Source organism: Schistocerca americana, chromosome 8 (genome assembly GCF_021461395.2).
Source record: "Schistocerca americana isolate TAMUIC-IGC-003095 chromosome 8, iqSchAmer2.1, whole genome shotgun sequence".
Taxonomy (NCBI): Eukaryota; Metazoa; Arthropoda; class Insecta; order Orthoptera; family Acrididae; genus Schistocerca; species Schistocerca americana.
The window spans coordinates 437,310,757-437,336,074 of record NC_060126.1 but is presented as its reverse complement, the minus strand read 5'-3'; the positions used below and the strand labels follow the sequence as shown (position 1 = coordinate 437,336,074).

The 25,318-nt window shown below is 42.9% G+C and overlaps 1 protein-coding gene across 1 annotated transcript in view; it reads left to right on the top strand.

Moving 5' to 3' along the window:
- Window positions 1–5,415: 5,415 nt before the first annotated feature.
- LOC124545269 (dehydrogenase/reductase SDR family member 11-like) overlaps window positions 5,416–25,318 on the top strand; it is a 43,764-nt gene continuing 23,861 nt past the window's right edge. Inside the window, exon 1 of the mRNA XM_047124150.1 lies at window positions 5,416–5,565. Coding sequence (XP_046980106.1) covers window positions 5,434–5,565 — 132 coding nt within the window. The 5' untranslated portion in view covers window positions 5,416–5,433. The remainder of the gene's footprint in view (window positions 5,566–25,318) is intronic.

Genomic DNA, 25,318 nt, shown 5'->3' with positions numbered 1-25,318 from the left:
TTCCACAATGACATCGGCGATCAGAAATTTCTGGGTAGAGTTACTTTAAAACTATACAATAAAATACAACTACATTTTAATCTCTAAAAGTCAGAGGTGTTGTTTACTTGCTTGAAGTTTCTGAACTCTGCTTGAATTAGCATGTCTGTTAGCATATGCTAATAGTGTCACCATGGATATCGTGAACACATTGTAATGTGCCACCTGTCATGTTATACCTCGATTATAACTGCTGTCCGAAACCCCATGCTACATTAATTTAATCACGTGCACGAAATTGCCTTACTCATCTTATTTGAGTACCGTTCCGTATCGAATATTAGGTTGAGAAACAACTTCTTCAACTATAATCAGATAGGCGATCTGAAATTTCTGCACAGAATTATTTTAAAACTTGTAACTTGTGAATTCTATGACATTATTTCCTCCTTGTTGTGGGAGAAAAAGTAATACAACATCAAAATGACTACTAAGATATTGCTGAGGAAAACGTCGGCTTAAGACTGAACATCAGTAACAAAAAAATCTCCCAAATGATGCGAGATGTGGAGTAGCGTTAAGTTTTGAGATAAAAGTGATTGTTAAAGAAACCTTAAAGACAGCGAAAACACAGTAAATATTTAGAAGATTCACGTCCTATGCATTGACTATAACATGTCTGAAGGTCCACTGCACAATACTGCTCCTGCACCCCCGCTACATTAGTTAAAACCTGCAGTTCCGCTTGCGTATAAGACAGATGAATCACCAAATTCATCCATTTACATGCCAATTATTTCAAGATATAGTTCATAATTAAGTACATAAAATTAGAGATCAGGACCCAGATCTTGTGGATTTAGATGATGAAGAGGTAACTGTTCGACTGCGCTTACGAAAACGTAATGGGTATAGTACGCTAGTAACATTGTATGCCTGTGAAGAAAAAGAAAGAAATGAAAAGTGTGTTTCCTCCTCACAGTCGGCAAATGATATCATCACTACGATATTCAATACAATAAATACTATCACCATTTTCTGTGACTCTCTCATTCGTTCAAATGGTTCAAATGGCTCTGAGCACTATGGGACTCAACATCTTAGGTCATAAGTCCCCTAGAACTTAGAACTACTTAAACCTAACTAACCTAAGGACATCACGCACACCCATGCCCGAGGCAGGATTCGAACCTGCGACCGTAGCAGTCCCGCGGTTCCGGACTGCAGCACCAGAACCGCTAGACCACCGCGGCCGGCTCTCTCATTCGTCATTGTGATGAGTGAAGAAGACTTACTGAATATGAGGGCAAAAGTAATTGTCGTTGACGGCTCTGTGCGTCGTTTCGGGTATCATAAGTGTAAAGCATTTTGTCAACCAGTTTTCGCTCACAGTGGTTCCATTCCAATAGTTACACAATATGATAACTCGTACCTACTACTATGAAGGAGTCCGCCCCCGGTAGCTGAGTGGGCCGGCACGGTAGCTCAGCGTGTTCGGTCAAAGTGGTAGCAACCCTCTGTAATAAAAAAACTGAGTGCATGGATCAACGATGAAACTGAACGTGTGTCATAAGACGTCCGCCCCGAACAAATGAAACGAACGACAACGAAGAAATTGAGATAAACAAAAAAAAAAGGGTCAGCGCGACAGAATGTCAAACATAAGGGACCGGGTTCGATTCCCGGCTGGGTCGGAGATTTTCTCCGTTCCAAGGCTGGGTGTTGTGTTGTCCTAACCATCATCATTTCATCCCCATCGACGCGCAAGTCACCGAAATGGCGTTAGATAGAAAGACTTGCACCCGACGAACGGTCTACCCGGCGGGAGGCCCTAACCACACGACATTTACATTACCTTGTGGGAATCGTCTCTCAATGAAGAAAGGCTTAAGGTGGAACGTACGTGAAGTTGACCGAAAATGTGAACTTTCAATTTATTTTTTATTTAGTAATAGTTCCCATAGACAATAAGTTCCCAAGGTTTCAATAATGAAATCGCATCCGAAGTGCCTGAAAAATAATTACATGTGTGAAGCGACCTTCGTGCCACGCCTAGTTTTTGAAGCAGCACTTCAATACTACCTCGGTGAACAACAATCCCGTGGATTACTTTCAAGAAAACTTGCTTGGGACACATCTAGAACACTGTGATATGTACTGTGTGGTTTCATGAGCTGAAGCGCCAAAGGAACTGATAGTGGCTTGCGTATTGAAATACAGTGATATGTGTACAGACAGAATACGGCGCTGCAGTCGGCAATGCCTATATAAGACAACAAGTACCTGGCGTAGTTGTTAGATCGGTTACTGCTGCTACAGTGGTAGGTTATCAAGATTTAAGTGAGTTTGAACGTCGTGTTACAGTCGACGCACGAGCCATGGAACAAAGCCGCTCCGAGGTAGCGTTGAAGTGGGGATTTTCCCGTACGACCATGTCACTAGTGTATCGTAAGTATCAGGAATCCGGTAAAATATCAAATCGCTCCGACATCGCTGTGGCCGGAAAAAAGGTACTGCAAGAACGGGAGAAACGACGACTGAATAGTTCACTGTGACAGAAGTGCAACCCTCCGCAAATCAGCAAGTGTCAGCGTGCGAACCATGCAGCGAAACATAATCGATATGGGCTTTCGGAGCCGAAGGCCCACTCTTGTCCACATTGATGACTGCACGAGACAAATCTTTACGCCTCACCTGAGCTCGTCAACGTCGACATTGGACTATTGATGACTGGAAAGACGTTGCCTGGTCGGACGTGTATCGTTTTAGATTGTATCGAGCGGATGGACTTGTACAGGCATGAAGACAACCTCATGAATTGATAGAATGGGGCCCATGGTACGTCTAGGTACTTCTGTGACAGGCGACACGTACATAAGTAACATCCATTCATGTCCATTGTGCATCCCGACCGACTTGGGCAATTCCAGCAGCACAACGAGACATACGTATTTATGGACAGCCCTGCAGGATTCACGGTGTCAGTTCTCTCCAGCACTACTTCAGACGTTATTCGAGTCCATACCACGTCGTGTTGCGGCACTTCTGCGTGCTCGCGCTACACGATATTAAGCAGGTGTACCAATTTCTTTGGCTCTTCAGTGTAGAGCATCTATGACTCTGTTGCGTATTTTAGAAACAATAACAAACCAGCTGTTTTGTTGTGAAGAAGCAGTTATTGTTTTGCCACCTTTTCATCTGCAACAGTTGTCAGAATTGCGACATATGATGCAGTTCTTGTATTTAATGATGGGAACGCAGGGAGGATGAAGGTATTAGAGAGAATAGGCTTCAAGACAGGAAATTTCACGCAAGACGTCTCTGCTGCTGAAAAGTCAGTTGACGACCTGGTAAAGAAAAGAGGGCAGAAAAAAAAAAACAGAAGAAAAGCCTTGAAATGAAAGAGGACCCTGAGAATAAATCTGGCGCGCCTGAAGAGGTGACATAAGAAAAAATGTTGTGTTTGAAGCTTACATTACAATGAGAGCTTATGTACCTTTCTCTCAGAACCTATGAAGACTAGATTTATGAAATTTTCCACGCTTATTTCTATAAAGCTAATAAATGTTTTCTCAAGAGTAAATTTTGAAACTCTGAGTGTAAGCTGAGATTTGTGGCAAAGAATTCTAATTAAAAAATTATTAAAACTCTCCCGTACTTTCATAAACCCTCACGAGAGAAGCTTAATATATGGAAAGGGATTAAACAGAGAAAATTTTGTGGAAATCTCTTCAATACTTTCTGAGAAAAAGTATATATATATATATATAATTTTTTGAGAATCAGGCTTTCAAATTCCATATGTTAATTAAATATATAAAATCCAAGGGCGGTAACAGTAAATGTGTAATTTCGTGTAAAGCATGGTACAAAATTTCCCTTCGGTATCTTTAAAGCTGTGGATTTGGTGCATCCTTAAAATAGTGTGTATTTGTCATGAACATTCCCCTTAACGATGAAACAGAATTAGTGAAAGCTGCCGATAGTGTCTTAAAGAATAATTGTACGCATCCCTTGTTTCAGGAGAATCAGTAGCTAACAGCCGAATTGTGGGTCGTGTGCATAGTCCAGGAACTGCTATTCTGATGAGGGCATTTGCGTATTTTACGCCAAGTGACGCAATCGCTTTGCAGAATGTTGGTTAGGGAATGAGAGCTGAAATAAAATAATTTGTTGATAATGATGTTTCTTAAAGATTATGCGCATTTTTCTGTCGTGGATGCAGCCGTGGCCTAGGTCTGTCGGGACGGCAGATCAGCATGTTCGGTCAGAGGGTTATCTGCCCTCTGTAACAAAAACTTGAGGAATGGATCAACGATGAACATTAACGGTTGTCATGGGATGTCCACCCCGAGCAAATACAACGAACAGTTAGGAACAAAATGAAACTAAAAAAACGGGGGGTTAACGTGTTCGATTACAAATCAGAACGGCCTCGGCCCGGATTCCGAACCTGCCAGCACTTAAAATTTTATTAATAATCAGCACTGGCGTCCGAAGACTTCCGGCATAAGAAGTCCGTGTCTTTCTGCCAAGGGCCTTGTCAAAGAGGGCGGAAGAGCGGACAGAGGTTCAGGGCACTATCTTGTCCTTGGAGTGGGAAACTACCCTTAAAGAAGGGGGGAATTAGCAATGGTCAACGACATGAGGAAGCAGAAGGCATTGGATACCTCTGCAGTAGAAACACTTAGTGTGTATCCACAGGACATGTGGCCTGTAACAGGAATTCGTGCTGGGCCGCATCATACCAGTAAGAAGAGTGATGACTCAAAAAAAAACTTTTTTCTCAAAATCTATTAAGGCTAGGGCAACGGCCTTGCCGCAGTGGATGTATCGGTTCCCGACAGATCACCGAAGTTAAGCGCTGTCGGGTGTGGCCGGCACTTGGATGGGCTACCATCCGAGCCGCCATGAGCTGTTGCCATTTTTCGGGGTGCACTCAGCCTCGTCATGCCAACTAAGGAGCCACTCGACCGAACAGCAGCGGCTCCGGTCAAAGAAAACCATCATAACGACCGGGAGAGCGGTGTTGTGCTGACGACAAGCCCCTTCTATTCGCATCCTCATTGAGGATGACACGGCGGACGGATGGTCCCGTTGGGCCACTTGTGGCCTGAAGACGGAGTGGTATCAAGGCTAGATTTACGAAATTTTGTACACTTACTTCTATAAACTGCATCCCTCTTTGCGTGATTCTTGGTTTCGCGGAGAGACGTGTTCCAGAACTGACGTCTCGGCTGACTCAGCGTTTTCTATGGCGGGTGTCGTCAGATGACCAATTGACCAATGTCACGCCGCAGGTCTGGCAGTGCACAGCCCGGGGTTATCTCTCTTGCGACCGCCGGACTTCAGAGAGAGCGACAAGAAAAAAGAAAAAGCAGATCGCGGACGGAGTATTAAAGTCCGGCTGCGCTAGACCACTGCCGTAGTCAGAGCCAGCCAGCGTGGTCCGAGATGGCGCTGTACAAGGGACGTGTTGCGCTGGTGACCGGCGCCGGGGCAGGCATCGGCGCCGCCATCACGCAGGCGCTGCTCCGGCACGGCGTCAACGTCGTGGGCGTCGCCAGGAGGCGCGCCAGGGTGCAGGTACGTTCAAAATGGTCCAAATGGCTTTGAGCACTATGGGACTTAACATCTGAGGTCATCAGTCCCCTAGAACTTAAGCTACTTAAACCTAACTAAGGACATCACACACATCCATGCCCGAGGCAGGATTCGAACCTGCGACCGCAGCTGTCGCGCTATTCCGAACTGAAGCTCCTAGAACCGCTAGGCCACCGCGGCCGGCGCAGGTACGTCTGCTGCCGTGTCCCCAGAGCCAGGTAGGCCCAGGCGTGTACCCCAAGGGCGCCAACAGAAAATGCGGCGCCTCTTTTCTCGGCAAACTTGACCACACGAAAAGAGGAAGAATTTTATACAGTCTGGGTCCTGTTCAGGATCTACGGACCACTACACTGAACCTTTGCTGCTGGGCTTACCAGCGAATATTTTTTTGATAACTAAATCTCATTTTGTACACTCAGTTCGTCATTTCTCAATTTTGTGGTTCCGTACATGAACTGGTAGAAACGCAAACTTAAAGTAGTGGTTCAGATCCTTTGTGAGTGCATTCGGTTATTAGTTAGCACACCCACGCCTATACAGAACCTGCACTAACATTAGCGCTCAACTAAACTTTAAAAAGAAAAGAAATGTTTTCTTTGAATACTTTTATTTTTAAAACGACGAAGGATAAGTAATACTTAGTTTTTGCTAGGTTTTGTAGGCGTAATAACGACGAACTAAAGAGTGAGAGACAACTGGTGTTGCTAATGCCTAACAACCTTTTCTTTTTACGGAATGATGCAGCAGTTCCCACTGCATCGTGCCTTCTAACAACTCCTTCACAGGAAAGAAACCTAACTACGCCCATTTCGGGTAGATACTTCTTACGATGAATACTTGGGCTCCGTCACTCCCCTCTCTAGCGACACTTGCTGCACCACAACCTGAATCCCCACTTCAAATCGAACAGGTTAAAATGCCTAAATTACTTTATTTCTGATCAAAAATGGTTCAAATGGCGCTGAGCACTATGGGACTTAACATATGAGGTCATCAGTCCCCTAGAACTTAGAACTACTTAAACGTAACTAACCTAAGGACATCACACACATCCATGCCCGAGGCAGGATTCGAACCTGCGACCGTAGCAGTCACGCGGTTCCGGACTGAAACGCCTAGAACCGCTCGGCCACAGCGGCCGGCTGCATACTTTGTCCAACTGTGATAAAATTGTTTAGCTGTCATTACGTCGTTAGTCCAATCAAAAATATAGCAGAATATAGGGAACATCATCCAGATACAGGAAAACTAACGATTAACATCGTCGTGACAACACGATGTCCACAGTGACCGCCTACATGCTAACCCTTGGTTTTCTTGTATCAGGGTGATGTTCCTTGTATTGTGCTTTATTTTTCATTGGCCTACCGACCTCTTGACGGTTAAACACCTTTACCACAATTGGTCAAAGACTGTTGGGTCATCTACTGCCTACCGTTTGAAACAAATAAATCTGTGCCCCTGAGGATGAGAGTAGTTAGATTAAAAATTAGGATTTAGCATACCGATGAAGAGGTCTTATCCATCGTCGTTCAGTTCTACATCTTGTCCTCACTTCTGAATTGGCAGACTTCAGACTGCCTGACCATTGCCACTAATAACAATAATAATAAGAACAGTAATAATAATACTGAGTAAGTCCAGCAGCAATGTACCTATATAGTTACTATTTGTTTTATTTGTTGGGAAGTGAATAATGAACCAATTTCTACTACAGTGCGACAAATACCTACTGATCGAGAAAGGCATTTTCATGGGATATCTAAGCATATGTGACACATGTGTCTCATTTTACTGTCGTACATGCAAAGTAAGAAGTACACAGTATGTGTATAGACAAAGTGAAGAATTTGTTGGGCATATATTTCTTTCACAAGCTGTCACGTCAACCACACTGTGTCACGCGTTAATGCTAGTTTTTGAACAAAAAAATTATTGTTGCAGTATAATACTTTTACGAAATATTAATTATCTTTTACAAATAATTTAGTTTCGTGAACAAATCAAGCCCTTTTGTTTTTACCACTCATAAAACTCTTATCACCCCCTTTCGGGAGTAATTACCCCCAAGTTGGGAACCACTGCCTTGTTGGACCACTTTGTCATCCGTCCATCTGTCTGTCTGTCACACTGCTAAGCTCCTTTTTTGTCAGTAACGAGTAGAGATACCAAATTCGAATTCATATCAAATATTAAGGTCCACAGTCCCCTGGCGGCGTAAATAATTTAAGTTTCTAAGTACACTACTGGCCATTAAAATTGCTACACCAAGAAGACATGCAGATGATAAACGGGTATTTATTGGACAAATATATTGCACTAGAACTGACATGTGATTACATTTTCACGCAATTTGGGCGCATAGATCCTGACAAATCAGTACCCAGAACAACTACCTCTGGCCGTAACAACGACCTTGATACGCCTGGGCATTGAGTCAAACAGAGCTTGGATGGCGTGTACAGGTACAGCTGCCCATGCAGCTTCAACACGATACCACAGTTCATCAAGAGTAGTGACTGGCGTATTGTGATGAGCCAGTTGCTCGGTCACCATTGACCAGACGTTTTCAGTTGGTGAGAGATCTGGAGAGTGTGCTGGCCAGGGCAGCAGTCGAACATTTTCTGTATCCAGAAAGGCCCGTACAGGACCTCCAATATGCGGTCGTGCATTATCCTACTGAAATGTAGGGTTTCGCAGGAATCGAATGAAGGGTAGAGCCACGGGTCGCAACACACCTGAAATGTAACGCCCACCGTTCAAAGTGCCGCCAATGCGAACAAGAGATGACCGAGACGTGTAACCAAAGACACCCCATACCATCACGCCGGGTGATACGCCAGTGTGGCGATAACGAATACACGCTCCTAATGTGCGTTCACCGCGATGTCGCCAAACACGGATGCGACCATCATGATGCTCTAAACAGAACCCGGATTCATCCGAAAAAATGACGTTTTGCCCTTCGTACACACAGGTTCGTCGTTGAGTACACCATCGCAGGCGCTCCTGCCTGTGATGCAGCGTCAAGGGTAACCGCAGCCATGGTCTCCTAGCTGATAGTCCATGCTGCTGCAAACGTCGTCGAACTGTTCGTGCAGATGGTTGTTGTCTTGCAAACGTCCCCATCTGTTGACTCAGGGATCGAGACGTGACTGCACGATCCGTTACAGCCATGCGGATAAGATGCCTGTCATCCCGACTGCTAGTGATACGAAGTCATTGGGATCCAGCACGGCGTTCCGTATTACGCTCCTGAACCCACCGATTCCATATTCTGCTAACAGTCATTGGATCTCGACCAACGCAAGCAGCAATGTCACGATACGATAAACCGCAATCGCGACAGGCTACAATCCCTCCTTTATCAAAGTCGGAAACGTGATGGGTCGAATTTCTCCTCCTTACACGAGGCGTCACAACAACGTTTCACCGGACAACGCCGGTCAACTTCTATTTGTATATGAGAAATCGGTTGGAAACTTTCCTCATGTCAGCACGTTGTAGATGTCGCCACCGGCGCCAACCTTGTGTGAATGCTCTGAAAAGCTAATCATTTTCGTATCGGAGCATCTTCTTCCTGTCGGTTAAATTTCGCGTCTGTAGCACGTTATCTTCGTGGTGCAGCAATTTTAATGGCCAGTAGTGTAAATGCAGTCAAAAAATACGACCATTTGTGTTGTATATTTTGACACTTATCAAAACCTATAGATAAACCGTGTTCACACGGTACATATCGATCCTGAGGGTCTATTGGCAAATCGTGTGCCTGCAAACCAAGAGGTCGTGGTTCCGAATCTCGCTTGGTCCATGGACTTTTTTGTCTTCGTTTTAACCTAGTCTTCACCTCTCAACGATGGGAGCAGTCGGCGGAAATAACACTTGGTTAGGATTCCAAATTAAACAGTAGGTCTCCTTTCCCCATTTGCATAACTGGGATGGGTTAGGGATACGCAAGTCGCCGAAGTGGTGTCGAGTAGAAAGACTTGCAACCCACCACTGAGCGACACGGAATTATTTTTATTATCTGTATACATAATTAAGTTTATATTGAACCCTCAGAAAGCGAATCCTACTCCCAGTTGTCTCGGTATTTTTTATATATTTTTTGTTATTTACTTTTTTTAAAACGTCGTAGTAGAAGGCTGGCAATTGTACTAGTAGAAATAAAACCTTTTTTTTTTTTTTTTACTTTTCTTTCATTTGTGTAGCCAACGGCCTTGCCGCAGTGGCAACACTGGTTCCCGTCAGATCACCGAAGTTAAGGGCTGTCGGGCTGGGCTAGCACTTCGATGAGTGACCATCCGGACTGCCGAAAGCTGTTGGCAAGCGGGGTGCACTCAGCCCTTGTGAGGCAAACTGAGGAGCTTCTTGATTGAGAAGTATAGTGGCTCCGGTCTTGTAAACCGACATACGGCCGGGAGAGCGGTGTGCTGACCATATGCCCCACGATAGCTGCCTCCAGTGATGCCTGTGGGCTGAGGATGACACGGCGGTCGGTCGGTCCCGCTGAGCCTTCCAAGACCTGTTCGGACTCTGATACGTCAGTGCCTAAAGGATGCTGCCTTCTGGGACAGCTACACAACAATTCAAGCAAATCACATTAATGGTTTTTATTACAGTAAAGTAGATTGACAAGATTTTAAACATGGCTGAACAAGCAACTGTTGAAATCCTTCACGGTAAATGATGACAGTTGCAGGATATAGATTTATTAAAATTCTTGACCACGGTTTCGGTATATCTAAATATACCTTCATTACATCCTGTAATGGAGATTAATAAAACAATTGTGCCAAAGGCGTCGTCAGTAGTTAAAACGTCATCTCCATTTATACAACATGATTATGGACAGAGGGTCGATGTGAACACAGCTTAGCATCAGTATTTCGCCTATAGGCCTATAGGCCTTTGGCACAATTGTTTTATTAATCTCCATTGCAGGATGTAATTTTAGGTATTTTACTTCAGTGTCGCAAGCGACTGGCGACACGCAATCAGTGTCCTTTGCTCCATACACTGTCCACATAAGCAATTAATATAAGGCACAAGTCTCACTATAACAGTTAGGATGACAGCTGTTCTACTCCGGGCCTGCTAGTGCCTTCCTACTACTGTCCAGCCGAGGCTGGCAGTGTAAGTAGGCTGTTTAGGTTTTTATGTTGGTAACGCAACGTAGTGCTCTGTATGAAAATCGCTGACTGTGTTGTGTGCAGTCTGTGGCTGGTTGGACTCATTGTTGGAATATTCGCTTGTGTAGTGTTGGGCAGTTGGATGTGAACAGTGCGTAGCGTTGTGCAGTTGGAGGTGAGCCGCCAGCAGTGGTTGATGTTGGGAGAGAGATGCCAGAGTTTTGAGAACGGGCGATCTGGACGGGTGTCCGTCAGAAAAAGGAAATTTGTAAAACTCGATGTCATGAACTGATATATGATGACTTTTAAACCCTATTAAGGTAAATACATTGTTTGTTCTCTATCAAAATCTTTCATTTGCTAACTATGCCTATCAATAGTTAGTGCCTTCAGTAGTTAGAATCTTTTATTTAGCTCGCAGTATTGGCGCTCGTCGTATTGCAGTAGTTCGAGTAACGAAGGTTTTTGTGGGGCAAGTGATTCATGAAAGGTATAGGTTATTGTTAGCCAGGGCCATTCTTTTGTAGGGATTATTGAAAGTCAGACTGCGTTGCGCTAAAATATTGTGTGTCAGTTTAGTGATGATCAGAATAAGTAAAGAGAGAACTGCCTGAGTACGTTCAGTTTTGCTCAGCTGTCTGAAAATCAAATAACGTAGAAGTTTACCAGCACAGTCATTCATAATTTTGCTAAGGGGAGGTTTCAGCAGGAGCGGCGCTTATATTCTCTTCGTATAGTTGCCGCTCCTGTCGTGGTGACGTCCTAGTCAGCGTACTGTTGCCTCTCTGCTCTTGCGTTCTTCATCTTCATGCCGGCGCTTGTCGATAGGCCAGAACGCTAAATATAATTAATCATTTCAAAATCGTCTTGAAGGGATAGAAATATATCTTTGTGTATAAAAGGATTTAGAAATAAGTCTGTAGTACTATGTGCGATACATCGAAGTAAGTACCTCCCCGTGAGGTGAACAGATTAAAATTGAAGTATTGGGAAAGTGGTAAACTTGGCCACTTCTCCCGAGCAGCAGGGTGGCCATATTTCCCGGTCGGATGTCATGTCGACATTAGCGGTTCGCAGATCAAGCTATCAGACGGGAAGAAACAACAAGGAGCTACATTTATAAGCGAAAAAAGGTTGTTTAAAAAGTGATATAGTAAAAATTATTACTCTAGGTATTAATATGGTAACAATAATACAGGGTGGCGCAGGGAAACGGAAAATTTCGAAATAACGTCATTTCCATCAATAAATTCATAAAACTAGTAATTTATTAACGAAAGTGAATGTATTCAGTATGCCATTATTCAGTATGTCTTTACAATCAAAATGTCCAAAAGTGTCTCTTTACTTTTTAAAGATTACATCGGTAAGATGTGCTCCCATTCGGCGTTCACACTCGAACAGCCCGTTATGAAAACTCTGGAATGCGCGGTGTAGCAAATCTTGGGGAATGGCAGAGTACGCGAAGGAACTTGGCCCCCTTCTTGCAGCGGTGTACCGTAGGTCTCTACAAGAGCGTAGCGTTTCAAAAGATTGGAAAAGGGCACAGGTCATCCCCGTTTTCAAGAAGGGACGTCGAACAGATGTGCAGAACTATAGACCTATATCTCTAACGTCGATTAGTTGTAGAATTTTGGAACACGTATTGTGTTCGAGTATAATGACTTCTCTGGAGACTAGAAATCTACTCTGTAGGAATCATCTTGGGTTTCGAAAAAGACGGTTATGTGAAACCCGACTCGCGCTATTAGTCCACGAGACTCAGAGGGCCATAGACACAGGTTCACAGGTAGATGCCGTGTTTCTTGACTTCCGCAAGGCATTCGATACAGTTCCCCACAGTCGTTTAATGAATAAAGTAAGAGCATATGGACTATCAGACCAATTGTGTGATTGGATTGAGGAGTCCCTAGATAACAGGACGCAGCATGTCATTCTCAATGGAGAGAAGACTTCCGAAGTAAGAGTGATTTCAGGTGTGTCGCAGGGGAGTGTCATAGGACCGTTGCTATTCACAATATACATAAATTACCTGGTGGATGACATCGGAAGTTCACTGAGGGTTTTTAGCAGATGATGCTGTGGTGTATCGAGAGGTTGTAACAATGGAAAATTGTACTGAAATGCAGGAGGATCTGCAGCGAATTGACGCACGGTGCAGGGAATGGCAATTGAATCTCAATGTAGACAAGTGTAGTCTGCTGCGAATACACAGAAAGATAGATCCTTTATCATTTAGCTACAAAATAGCAGGTCAGCAACTGGAAGCAGTTACTACCATAAATTATCTGGGAGTACGCATTAGGAGTGATTTAAAATGGAATGATCATATAATGTTGATCGTCGGTAAATCAGATGCCAGACTGAGATTCATTGGAAGAATCCTAAGGAAATGCAATCCGAAAACAAAGGAAGTAGGCTACAGTACGCTTGCTCGCCCACTGCTTGAATACTGCTCAGCAGTGTGGGATCCGTACCAGATACGGTTGATAGAAGATATAGAGAAGATCCAACGGAGAGCAGCGCGCTTCGTTACAGGATCATTTAGTAATCGCGAAAGCGTTACGGAGATGATAGGTAAACTCCAGTGGAAGACTCTGCAGGAGAGACGCTCAGTAGCTCGGTACGGGCTTTTGTCAAAGTTTCGAGAACATACCTTCACCGAAGAGTCAAGCAGTATATTGCTCCCTCCTACGTATATCTCGCAAAGAGACCATGAGGATAAAATCAGAGGGATTAGAGCCCACACAGAGGCATACCGAAAATCCCTTCTTTCCACGAACAATACGAGACTGGAATAGAAGGGAGAACCGATAGAGGTACTCAAGGTACCCTCCGCCACACACCGTCAGGTTGCTTGCGGAGTATGGATGTAGATGTAGATGTAGATTTCGTTTTCAATGTTCTCCTTCAGTTCATGGATTGTTGCAGGACGTGTACGGTACACCTTGCCTTTAAGATATCCCCACAGGAAGAAATCGCACACACTAAGATCAGGGGATCTCGCAGGCCATGCAATGTCACCGTTACGTGAAATAATGCGTCTTCCAAACAATTGACGAACTGCTGCCATCGACTGTCGAGCAGTGTGTGAAGTGGCTCCGTCCTGCTGAAACCACGTGTTTCCGACGTTAAGATTAACCTCGTACAGTCTCGGTGTAAAGAATGTTTGAAGCATTTCAACATATCGAGCGGATGTTACTGTCACTGCACTACCATCCTCACGTTCAAAAAAATAAGGGCCGATAACACCATGACATGATACCGCACACCATATTGTGACCTTGGCGCTATGTAGTGGTCGCTGGTGAAACTCACAAGGATTGTCCTGTGCCCAATAACGAAAATTCTGTTTGTTCACGAATCCGTTCAGATGGAAATGGGCTTCGTCTGATATCCATAAGTTACCAAGGAAATTCGCGTCCTCGTTGATTTTAGCCAATATCTGGCTACTTAACTCCTTACATGACGCTGGGTCTCGTTCATGTAAGTGTTGCACAATCTGCAACTTATAGGGGTGGAAGTCTAATTCCTGCAGTATTCTTTGTAAGCTTCGTCGCTTAATCCCCAGCGAAGATGCATGTTGTCGAACGGAACGGCGAGGACTTCTCTCGATTGCAGCTCTAGCAGCTGCAATGTTCTCTGGGGTACGTACCGATGGAATGCCACCTGGAGGTTTCTTTTTCAAGGCAGATCCTGTTTCTTCAAAATTACGCACCCACGTTGTAATCGCATGCGCAGATGGGACACGTCCATGACGTCCAAGATGGTAATGCTGTCGAAATGTTCTCTTCGCGGCAGTCACACTATCACCATTTTTGTAAAACGCTCTCACAGTTACTGCACGTTCCGCACCAGTCCTATTCTCCATGATTACTAAATGGCAATGTGTCCACATCAATTGTGCAAAGTTTCGAACACCTGCCGGCGCTACAGTGCTGCCAACTGTAGCGTTCAAAAGTTTCCATTCCCCTGCGCCACCCTGTATAAATGGCTCATTTTCAACAGACAAATGAAAATCAGAAAAGTCCTTACTAGAAGTGTAACAGAACAGGCTCCCTCTGTCGAACTCATGACAACAATCATGGTGTGTATTGGAACTACTGTGATCACTTCTCGACAGGCAGCAGCACTGTTCAGGTCAAAAAAATTCAATGGCCGATTTTCCCGCCCTGGCCTATTTTCCCGCCTCCTTCTATAAGGGGCATATAAATGAAACCCAGTCACTAGTGTAAAGTAACGGGAACGATTTTATTAACTCAAAAAACGGAGTTATACACAGTACATATACTCAAAAATAGTCGCCAAAACTGTTGGCACATTTATCCCATTGCGACACTAGCCGGTCGATTCCATCCTCGAAGAAGCTAATAGGTTGCTGTCGGATCCAGTCCTGGTCCCAGTCACACACTTCGTCGTCCGTTGTGAATCGATATCCGCGAATAGGTTGTTTTAGAAGTCCAAACATCGATGAATCTCGTCCACGGTGATTCTATGGTGGTCCAAGACTAAAGCATTCACTTACGCAACCATTTCCGGTGTGATGAGGCGATGAGCCTGTCCAGGACCAGCATCGTCTTCCAGTGACTCGCACCCCTTAAGGAATCGTTTGCGCCATTCCACAATACTTACGACTCAGACTGTACTCACCGTACACGGCCTTCATCTGTCAATACAATTCCCGGGCTCCAACTCCCTCCGCCGCCAAAAATCGAATCACTGCTCGTTGTTTCTGCTTGTATGTATTGTATTGTATGTCAACCGGGGGCCTAGAAACGACGGAGAGGCTCCGTCCCCGCCGTAGCCACAGTGGTCCACAACCCCACGACGACTACCGCAGTCCACTTCACCCCTCCGCCGTCCCACACCGAACAACTTCTTCAGGGTTATTGTGAGGTTCGGCCCCCGGTGGACTCCCCTCCAGGGAACGTCTCACACCAGACGAGTGCAACCCCTATGTTTACGTGGTAGAGTAATGGTGGTGAACGCGTACGTGGAGAACTTGTGTGCGCAGCAGTTGCCGACATAGTGTACCTGAGGAGGAAGAAGGGGAACCAGCCCGCATTCGCCGAGGCTTATGGAAAACCGCCTAAAAGCCATCCACAGACTGGCCGGCTCACCGGACCTCGACACGAGTCCGCCGGGCGGATTCGTGCCGGGGACCAGGCGCTCCTTCCCAATCCGGAAAGCCGTGCGTTAGACCGCACGGCTAACCGGGAGTGCTGTTCGTGCTTACCCGCCTGCATGTCAGTTAGTGGTCGATAACTTGTGTGGCCAAATTCTCTTCTGCCTGAAACCACTCTGGCGCTATGCAACATCAAACGGTGCGTCAGTCTCTCTACCAATAGATGGCGCCACCATACCCGTAGTTACGTGGTCTCACATTACGTGTAAGGCAAAGGTAGACGCACTGACCAGATTTCATTTGAGTGAACCTCATACTTTTTCAAAGACGGTACTGGTAAAACCAATTTTTTTTCTCATTTTACATAAAAATGCCTTAAATTTCGAACATTTTCAATGACTTTATTATGAATATCAACCAGCTACACTGCTTTTTAGATGGTTTTTATTTTATAAATCACTCACTGTGACCCCATTCTGGCATACTGCTATCACTATGTGCACTGTAAATACAAAAGTAAGTAATGGTCTGTAACTATAACCAGAAAATTATACTAATTTGGTATTTTTATCTTACATATAATATCGTTGCTGTTATGTCCCGTTTTTTTTAGAACTAATAGTTTCTCCTCAGATGTCGATGGAGACGTATATCTAACTTTAGTCGGTTTTTATGAGTGCTATTTTTCTCTTGACAGGTTGGGTGACAATGGTTCAGCGATATTACATGTTTACACAGTTCCCATTATAAACATGTGGATAAGCGATATTACATGTTTACATAATTACCTTTAAAATGGTACAATTATTACATGTTTACGTGGTTACCTTTATAATGGTAGCCATGTAAACATGTAATATCGCTGATCCACTGTCATCCAAGTTGTCAAAGGCAGATATACGTCTTCAACGTATATCTAACGACAAACAATTCTAAGAAAAAGACAGGACATTGCAGCAACGATATTACACGTAAGTTAAAAACACCAAACGATTGTATTATAACTTTTCTGATCATAGTTACGGACCCTAATACTGAGACCATATCTTATTTATGTAGTTACAGAGCATCTGCTGACAGCAATATGCGGAAGTGGGCTCATCGTGAGTGATTTTAAAAATAAAAATCATTTAAAGAGCAGTTTAGCTGGCTGACGAGCAGTTTAGCTGGCTGATACTCGTAATAATAATGTCGTTAGAGGACATATTTTGCAATTTGGGCCCCAAAGAACAAAGCTTCCAATGTGTCCATAATGCTGTACAGTTTTCATATCCCCCACGACTACGAATAAAATACGGCTATGAGCTGCAATATTTTGGTTTCGAATTTCACTCCAAGGTGAAAATCCTATCTTTCTTCTTTTGTTCTGAAAAGAGATGGAAGATGTCTCTTCTTGTCATTACTATCCTAAAATTTAATTTCTGGTGCTTCTTAAGATTGAGTGGAAGTATTTGTTGACGATTGATACATGATGTGGAGTCATTTTCTGTTTGGTTGGCCTGTAAGTTCTTGAGTTCCAGTTCTTCAAGAATGTGTTTTGCTTCAGAATCACTACTTTCCACACTTGATGTATGAATATCATTTGGAAAATCCTCCTGAAGTGACTCCAGTATCTCCTCATCTTTTAAGCATCTTGCCATGCCCTGTCATGCAGAAACACGAAACTCTATACCCTAAGTATAGAAATTTTATACGAAAATTTTGTAAGTGTCTTCAACCTTTTGTCCTTTTGAACAATTATTAGCGTAAATAGACTTATTACGAAGTGAGGAAAAAATATGAAAATCAGATTATCACAAGAAACACTAAAAGAATGACCAGCTTCTATCTGCATGCAAATACCTAGAGCGCTACACCCGCCAAATTTCAACCTCCTCTGGAGCCAAAGATAATATATCCGGGAAAGTTCTGCGACGTGTTAACAGTGTACTATTAATTATCTATAAAATTTCACAACGAAATTTAATGCAATATGAAGAAACTTTCGTGATTTTACTTGCTTCAGTTTCTAACTGATAGGTAGTAACAAATCTTACTGAAAACAGATACTTGCTCTATCAGTAGGTGGCGCCTATAACAAATCTGCATTAACAATCCATCTTATTTGCTGTATAGAGGATATGAAACAATACGATAAGTCAATTTCAGTTTGCGCAACGGAATTTCTCTGTGCACACCTTTACCGCATCTGGTACACTCATATAGCGACAAACTTACCTCATATACCGAAAGGAAATCTTTTTGTAACTGAGTGTTCCCTAACCATGGGAAAGACAGGCCAAAGATTACGTAACAGTTTAAAGTCAGTAACAACAATATCTAAAAAAATCTTCAATGGCTTGAAAATAGCACAAACAACAGAGATCCCAACCACAATTCAAGCATACAGGCAGTGAAATAATGAAGGCGCGCAATACGTGGCCACATGGTACCGAAAGTGCAAATCTCACGAATTGTTACAGTAATTGTACTTGTAAAAAGGCGTTGACATATACTTTGAGAGAGAGCGAAGAACACAAAGAAATAATATGGCAGCAAGAATATACATGTGGGCCAGAACATGTACCGAATCACCGATTGGTCGTTATACACGATGAGATTCCCGAAACGCAGATAACCGATTCTCCGAGACCATAATATGTCCAGAATATCGCTTTAATTTTGATTGATGTTACAAACAATAAGAAAGATTAAAGGACTTGCAGAAGAGTAATGAAGGTTTCGTTATCCACAGACTGCTGATTACAATTATGAAAAAAACTAAAAAAAAAAGTACATGAGATTGCTTTTTTAGTCTACAGTAATCAAGTCCGTAAGGGAGTGGAGGTTAGTGACAGTAGTGTAGAATGTGTCACTAATTATTTGCTTTAGCTTCCTACCTTTGACCTGCGTTAGTTTACGTATTAAATGACACACCCAGTTCACACTGACACCACTCCACTCATACAGTTTCACACGTTTGACTTTACTCTGACGATCATTACTGTTAGTCGTCAAGTGAACGTTAACAGATTATTGGCTACTCATCTGCACTGAAACAAGCAAAAAACAGCAGCATCAACGGAAATACTTTTTTTTAAAGACCCAGTAAACAAATGACATATACTCCTTAACAATGTGGCAAACTTGTGTCACTGTAAATGATTTATGCAACTACATCTTCATTCTCCCACTTAGCCACATAACAGTATTAATTAATTGGTCTCATCTCTTATATGGTCATGGCAATATGAGTTAAGGACTTTCGACCATCATCTGGTGCCTAATTAGTTTAGGTTCAACGCTAAGAACATCTGTATGTCACAGAATAGAATAAAACTTTTCCTAACTTACCAATTGTCGCAGTCAGGCTCTCTATCTGATGTCTGTTCCCGTTTAACAGTGATTTAGATTTCAGTCATGCGCAGACTATGGGGAAGCAGAGACTTTGATGTCATGCCGTTACAATACACTCACATTTTGGACCACTGCCACTGTTTACATAGGGACAGTAAACCATTTCAAAATCGTTACTGTTTAGTTTTGAATTTTAAGTGATTGTTTATCCAGAGCTTTCATTTACCCGCAGATCACAACACTGAAATGGTCGGTAGTAATACTGAAACCAAAACAAATCCTCATGTTCTGGATTATGACAAACTCATATTGAGATTTTGCGTTATGTGAGACTAGAGTTGAGCATTCAACCTACCCCTGATATGCTAACAAGATCTGACCACAGTGACTAGTACAGTAACAGACACTTCCCAAACGGTCATGTGAAAGTATTAAGAAAACATTTACGCGACGGGAACTAAGAAGAATCTGAATTTAAACACGGGTGGCCGAATAAACATGAATGGTGTATGACATAGCTTTAGATGTGGTAACAGAAAGAGGTTTCATCGTTCCACAAAATGAAACGAAATGTCAGACTAAACTGTTGTTTATTTCTAAAAGAATTAGTTGGATTCCACTACACAAAACAATTAACATTGCAGGGCACGGAGGTTCACTTGGATTGTAAATGAGTCACGGTAAGACCTTGTCACAAATTGTTGGAACTGTGAATGAAATGATACAACTCGCTTTGTCCACCTGAACCCCCATAATTGTGGAATTTTTCAATAGACTGAAGAAAAGGACCCAGAAACGTCCACGCAAGCACCAGCACCCTTGCCTAAACACATGATCACTTCAACTAACCGACTGTTTGGATAAATTTTAGAAAATCATGACTTACAATGAAAAACTTCACGGTCCTCTCGTCACAACTCTCGCAAATGCGCCTTATTCTTACCATGGGTCTAAGACTCAGGCTGAGTATGACTCTAGTGACAGCTGAAGGACGTTATAAGTTTAGCTCTGGCATCTATGGTCAGCTCTAGGACGACATCCTCCATTATGGAAGTCTACAGTGGATCAGCACCGGGTTCTCTTCAGCCAATCGCTAGAGACCTTGCGAGTTCAGACATCAGTTTCCCTTCTCCTCAAGAATTGGCTGTGATTAACCAGTATGAATTATCTACCTCAGAGCGGATGGAAAGCAGAAGTTGTCTCTAGTCATGTTAATGGTTTCATATTTCTGCTAAAGAAAAGAACCGAAAATAAGCACTTCCTCCCCACTGTGAAAATGATTTTGGTAAACCAACCTGAGAGTTGTGTACAAAATTGAAACAACCAGGCGTGCTGACCTACTGTGAGTCAAGTAGATTCCTCTCAGCCTGAGTATGTCATGTCCCCCCCCCCCCCCCCCCTGCAGATTCACATTTTGAGATAGCATTCTTTCCTAGGCATTTCAATGACAGTTAACAGTTCATGCCCTGGTGAAAGTTGCCTTGGGAGCTGCATTTAGGGTACTGTCTCTGACAATGGCCCGGTACCAGGATATCTGCCTTAAGCCAACTACCCATTCACAGGGCTACCAGTCAGCCAAACCCCTGCCGAGCGGGTCTACTCTGACACGTTCGTCTTTATGTTGGCGCCCCTCACTTTCCCACATACTGCTAGCAGACCCAGATCCCAAAGCAGCGTTACAAGTATCCCTACAGAAGAGAAATGAATCTGAGAAGTACTTAGATTTTCAATCATTGGTGCTTGTTTCACTAACTTTAATATTTTAATGCATCAGTAGTAATCGGAATTTAATTTTGGAATTTAATGTGGATAGAGGTGTATTAACTAGCTTAAGAAGTGGTTTTGGAAGAACTACCTCACAACAGTTGTCAGCAGGGACTGGCAGATACAGACTTCATAAACCATGATGGTTGTGTGCGTGACATTTTAAAGAAATGTAGAGCATCTAAACCTCGATACGTTTCAATACTTGGTGATGTGAATTATATTTGCAATAACACTCTAAAAGAACACCTGAAACTTTCGTAGTCACTGTGAGTACAGTAAATAATTAAATAATTATCGTGGTGTGATCTGTCATGGGAGTCAACTAATAGCTTCTTTCCTAAAACAGAATCCAAAGACAGCACAATATCTACGTAAAGACTTGCTAGTCAACTGCAATGCATTTTTCCTTTGAGCTTTATATCTTTTTTTTCTCTATGTGCCCACTGATTCCTTCTTTTTAGATATTATACAGTATTATTGATGTACACGACATTTTTCATTAACAAGAAGGCACTTCCCCTGTCTACAGCAGATTTAATTTCCATTCGGCTAGTAACACAAAATATAATACAAATTGTGCAATACATATACTGAACAGGCCAAAAGACTGGTGCACCTGCCTAGTATAGTGTAATGCCCCCGCGAGCACGCAGAAGTGCCGCAACACGACGTACCATGGACTTGACTAATGTGTCTGAAGTAGTGCTATAGCGAACTGACACCATGAATCCTGCACGTCTGTCCATAAATACGTGAGAGTACGAGGGGTGGAGATCTCCTCTGAAAAGCACATTGCAATGCATGCTAGATATGTTCAACAATGTTCATTCCTGAAGAGTCTGCTGACCAGCGGCAAAGTGTTTCTGGAACAACTCTAGCAATTCTGGACATGTGGGGTATCGCGTTGTTCTGTTGGAATTACCCAAATACGTGGGGACGCACAATGGATATGAATGGATGCAGGTGATCAGACAGGATGCTTTCGTACTTGTCACCTGTCAGAGTCGTATCTAGGCGTATCAGGGGCCCATATCACTCCAACTACACACGTACCACACCTTTACAGAGCCTCCACCAGCTTCAAAAGTCTTCTGCTGACATGCAGGGTTAATGGTTTCATGAGGTTGTCTCCATACCCGTACACGTCCATCCGCTCGACACAATTTGAAACGAGACTCGTCTGACCGTGCAATATCTTTCCAGTCATCAACAGTCCAATGTCAGTGTTGATGGGCCCAGGCGATGCATAAAGCTTTTTGTCGTGGAGTCATCAAGGGTATAAGAGTGGGCCTTATATAAAGCCATATCAATTATGTTTCGTTGAATGGTTGGCACGCTGACACTTGCTAATGGCCCAACACTGAAATCTGTGGCAATTTGTGGAGGGTTGCACTTCTGTCACTTTGAACGATTTTTTTCAGTCGTCGTTGTAGAATTTTTCCCGGCCGCAGCGACATCGGAGATTTGATATTTTACTGGACTCCTGATATTCACTATACACTCGTGAAATGGTCGTACGGGAAAATCCCCACTTCATCGCTAGCTCGGAGATGCTGGTCCCATCGCTCATGCGCCGACTATAACACCGTGTTCAAACTCACTTAAATCTTGATAACCTATATATATATTGGTTGCTGCTCTTTTATTGAAAGCGTATAATTTTTTTTCAAATGGAAATGATAATTACAAAAATGCAAATGACACTGTTTTAGTAATAAATGATGTCATAGCGGCCAAGAGGGGTACGTAAAAATGTTAGCTGCAGCCACATGATAGTCACCACTTGATAGCAGCCAAATAGCATTCGACCTAAACTCTCTGACGTTAAACCACTTGGTGAGAGTCGATGATCAAGAATACTGTATGAGCATATATCGCTGTGGGATCATGCATTTCTACATCTACAAACCTCTTTTACTGGTGAGTAGAAAATCTTCATCTCTTCAGCCTCATCCACCATCTGTTATCATCTTGCCCTAAGACAAAATCTCCTAACGAAACTGTGGCGGTTGACCAATACTATTCAGTTCTCTCTTAGAGTGGGGCAGTAGACAGAAATTCTCTACCACTCTCATTTCATCCAACAGAAATAGCTGCACGTCCACCTGCCACCCTAGCAGTAAATGCCCAGGATCCTCGCTACTGTAGAAAAACAGCACTCATTTCCGAGCATGTATAGGTAACTGTCTGAATCCTGGCTTCCAGCAGAAATATCTTTATGGTCTGTGTGATGTGCTCCCCTCCGTGCTCGTATGCATTCTCAAAGCTGGACAGCCGTCCCAAGTTGCAGAAATGCACTCTAAGGACCCATCAGCCCAAAGGATTAAAGGAAACAGCCCATATGAGATTTGCAATCACTGGTGTTAGACTCAATTGTGTGCATGCTTTCATTCAGTACCAGTAATTTAAATGAATTTGCAATCTTCATTCGCATAATGGTTTTGCAATAAATGTTATGGAACAGCTTTTAGAACCTTTAGACCAATGCAAATAAGAAAATATTACCTCCATGCACCAACATATTCCAAATGTCAGAAGGTTAAGTATCAATGTTGTTGAAAATCTGTAAATAAAGTCCATTTTTACACAGACTACAGAACTGTTCCAATGATGACGATCGTTTCAATAAGCTTCTTATACCCCACGCTGTGCCAGCCTCCAAATTTTGATGTTGATGTCTAAAGAAACACTGACGGATATTTTATAGAATATGAAGAGGACATTGTACATGAAATTGACTGAAATTTGGCATTTTCTGTATTCTACTCCATAATGTACTCTGGACTTTCCTGAACATTTTGGTATATAATACATTAAAATCAGACAATTGTGAGACCATCAAATGATATTTTGAATGTTGACAATTGACTGTCAAATTTCACAGTCATGCATATAATGCCACAGTTGAGCAGTCATATCTTGGGAACTACACAGTCTAGAAGGCTGTGCATTGCTTTGTTTTGTGCCTACTGCTACGTCTCAGAAGTTGGCACTACGAATAAACCTAAAAAACCAAGCTGGGTAACAAAAAACTGTCTGATGGCAAGACAATAAAATGTGCTAGAAGACTAATGGACAATGTAAGTGATGAATTACATGAATATTATGGGAAGGCCATTAGAGATAATTGTGAAAATTTTGAGAAGATGAAACGAGCTGTGTGGAGCACTTTCTTTCGTCGAATATCAGCCAATGAAAAGTCATGTCATGCTTTGAGTCCACCTGCACCAAACACTTGGTGTAAATATAGGCAAGCTGACTTTTCTGGCACCCTGCATGAATTTACACAGAAACACTCTCTTCCTTTGACGGTTATGGAGGCAATCAAACCTATTTGCAGAGATGTAGCAAAACCTGAGCTACTAAAGAAGTTTTTACGTGGGAAGACCCAGAACGTGAATGAGTCCGTCAATAATGTTGTGTGGAGCCGTGTACGTAAAAATGTAATTGTTGGCCTTATGACTCTAAAGTTCGCAGTGTCTGATGCTGTAATAACTTTTAATGGTGGGGACTATGAAAGACTTAAGGTTCTGGAGAAGTTAGGGGTAAAATTTGGACAGAACACAGCTAAAGGACTGCGGGAACTGGATGAGCTTCGTGTACGTGAAGCAGAGTTAGCTGCTCAGCAAATGACAAAAGAAGCGAGAAAGGAAAGGAGGAGGCAAGCACTGGGCTGTTGTGACGCTGACGAAAATACAGACTATGAGCCAGGGCAATTCTAGTGCATAAAAGACGCAGAAATGTGAGTCTGTATAAGAATTTGAAATAAAAAGTTTTAAACCTCAATATCTCTTAACTACATTTTATGCAATAAATCATGCATTTTCTGAAAAAGTACTGATAGTAGAGACATGAAATTTTCACAGCATGCCGAGTGTGAGATTCAACATATATGGAACTATAAAAAATAAAATATCCTTAGTTGTTTTGTTTTTATGTTCATTTACTTACAAAATTCTGTCAAAAATTGAGTATTTGAAAAAAAGATAACGTGCCCCACATTTTAGTAATAATTTTAGTTCAGTGTATCTAGAAAGGTGCATTCAATAATAATGGAAAATTGGAAGTTGGTGTCTTAAAAAGTTTCCAGGATAATGGGTCACAAAATTCGATAATTTAACATTGGCGGCAGAGAACATACAATGTCCCTTTAACGCCGGCCGCGGTGGTCTCGCGGTTAAGGCGCTCAGTCCGGAACCGTGCGACCGCTACAGTCGCAGGTTCGAATCCTGCCTCGGGCATGGATGTGTGTGATGTCCTTAGGTTAGTTAGGTTTAAGTAGTTCTAAGTTCTAGGGGACTGATGACCACAGATGTTAAGTCCCATAGTGCTCAGAGCCATTTTTTTGTCCCTTTAACAAAATGGAGGGTTTTTC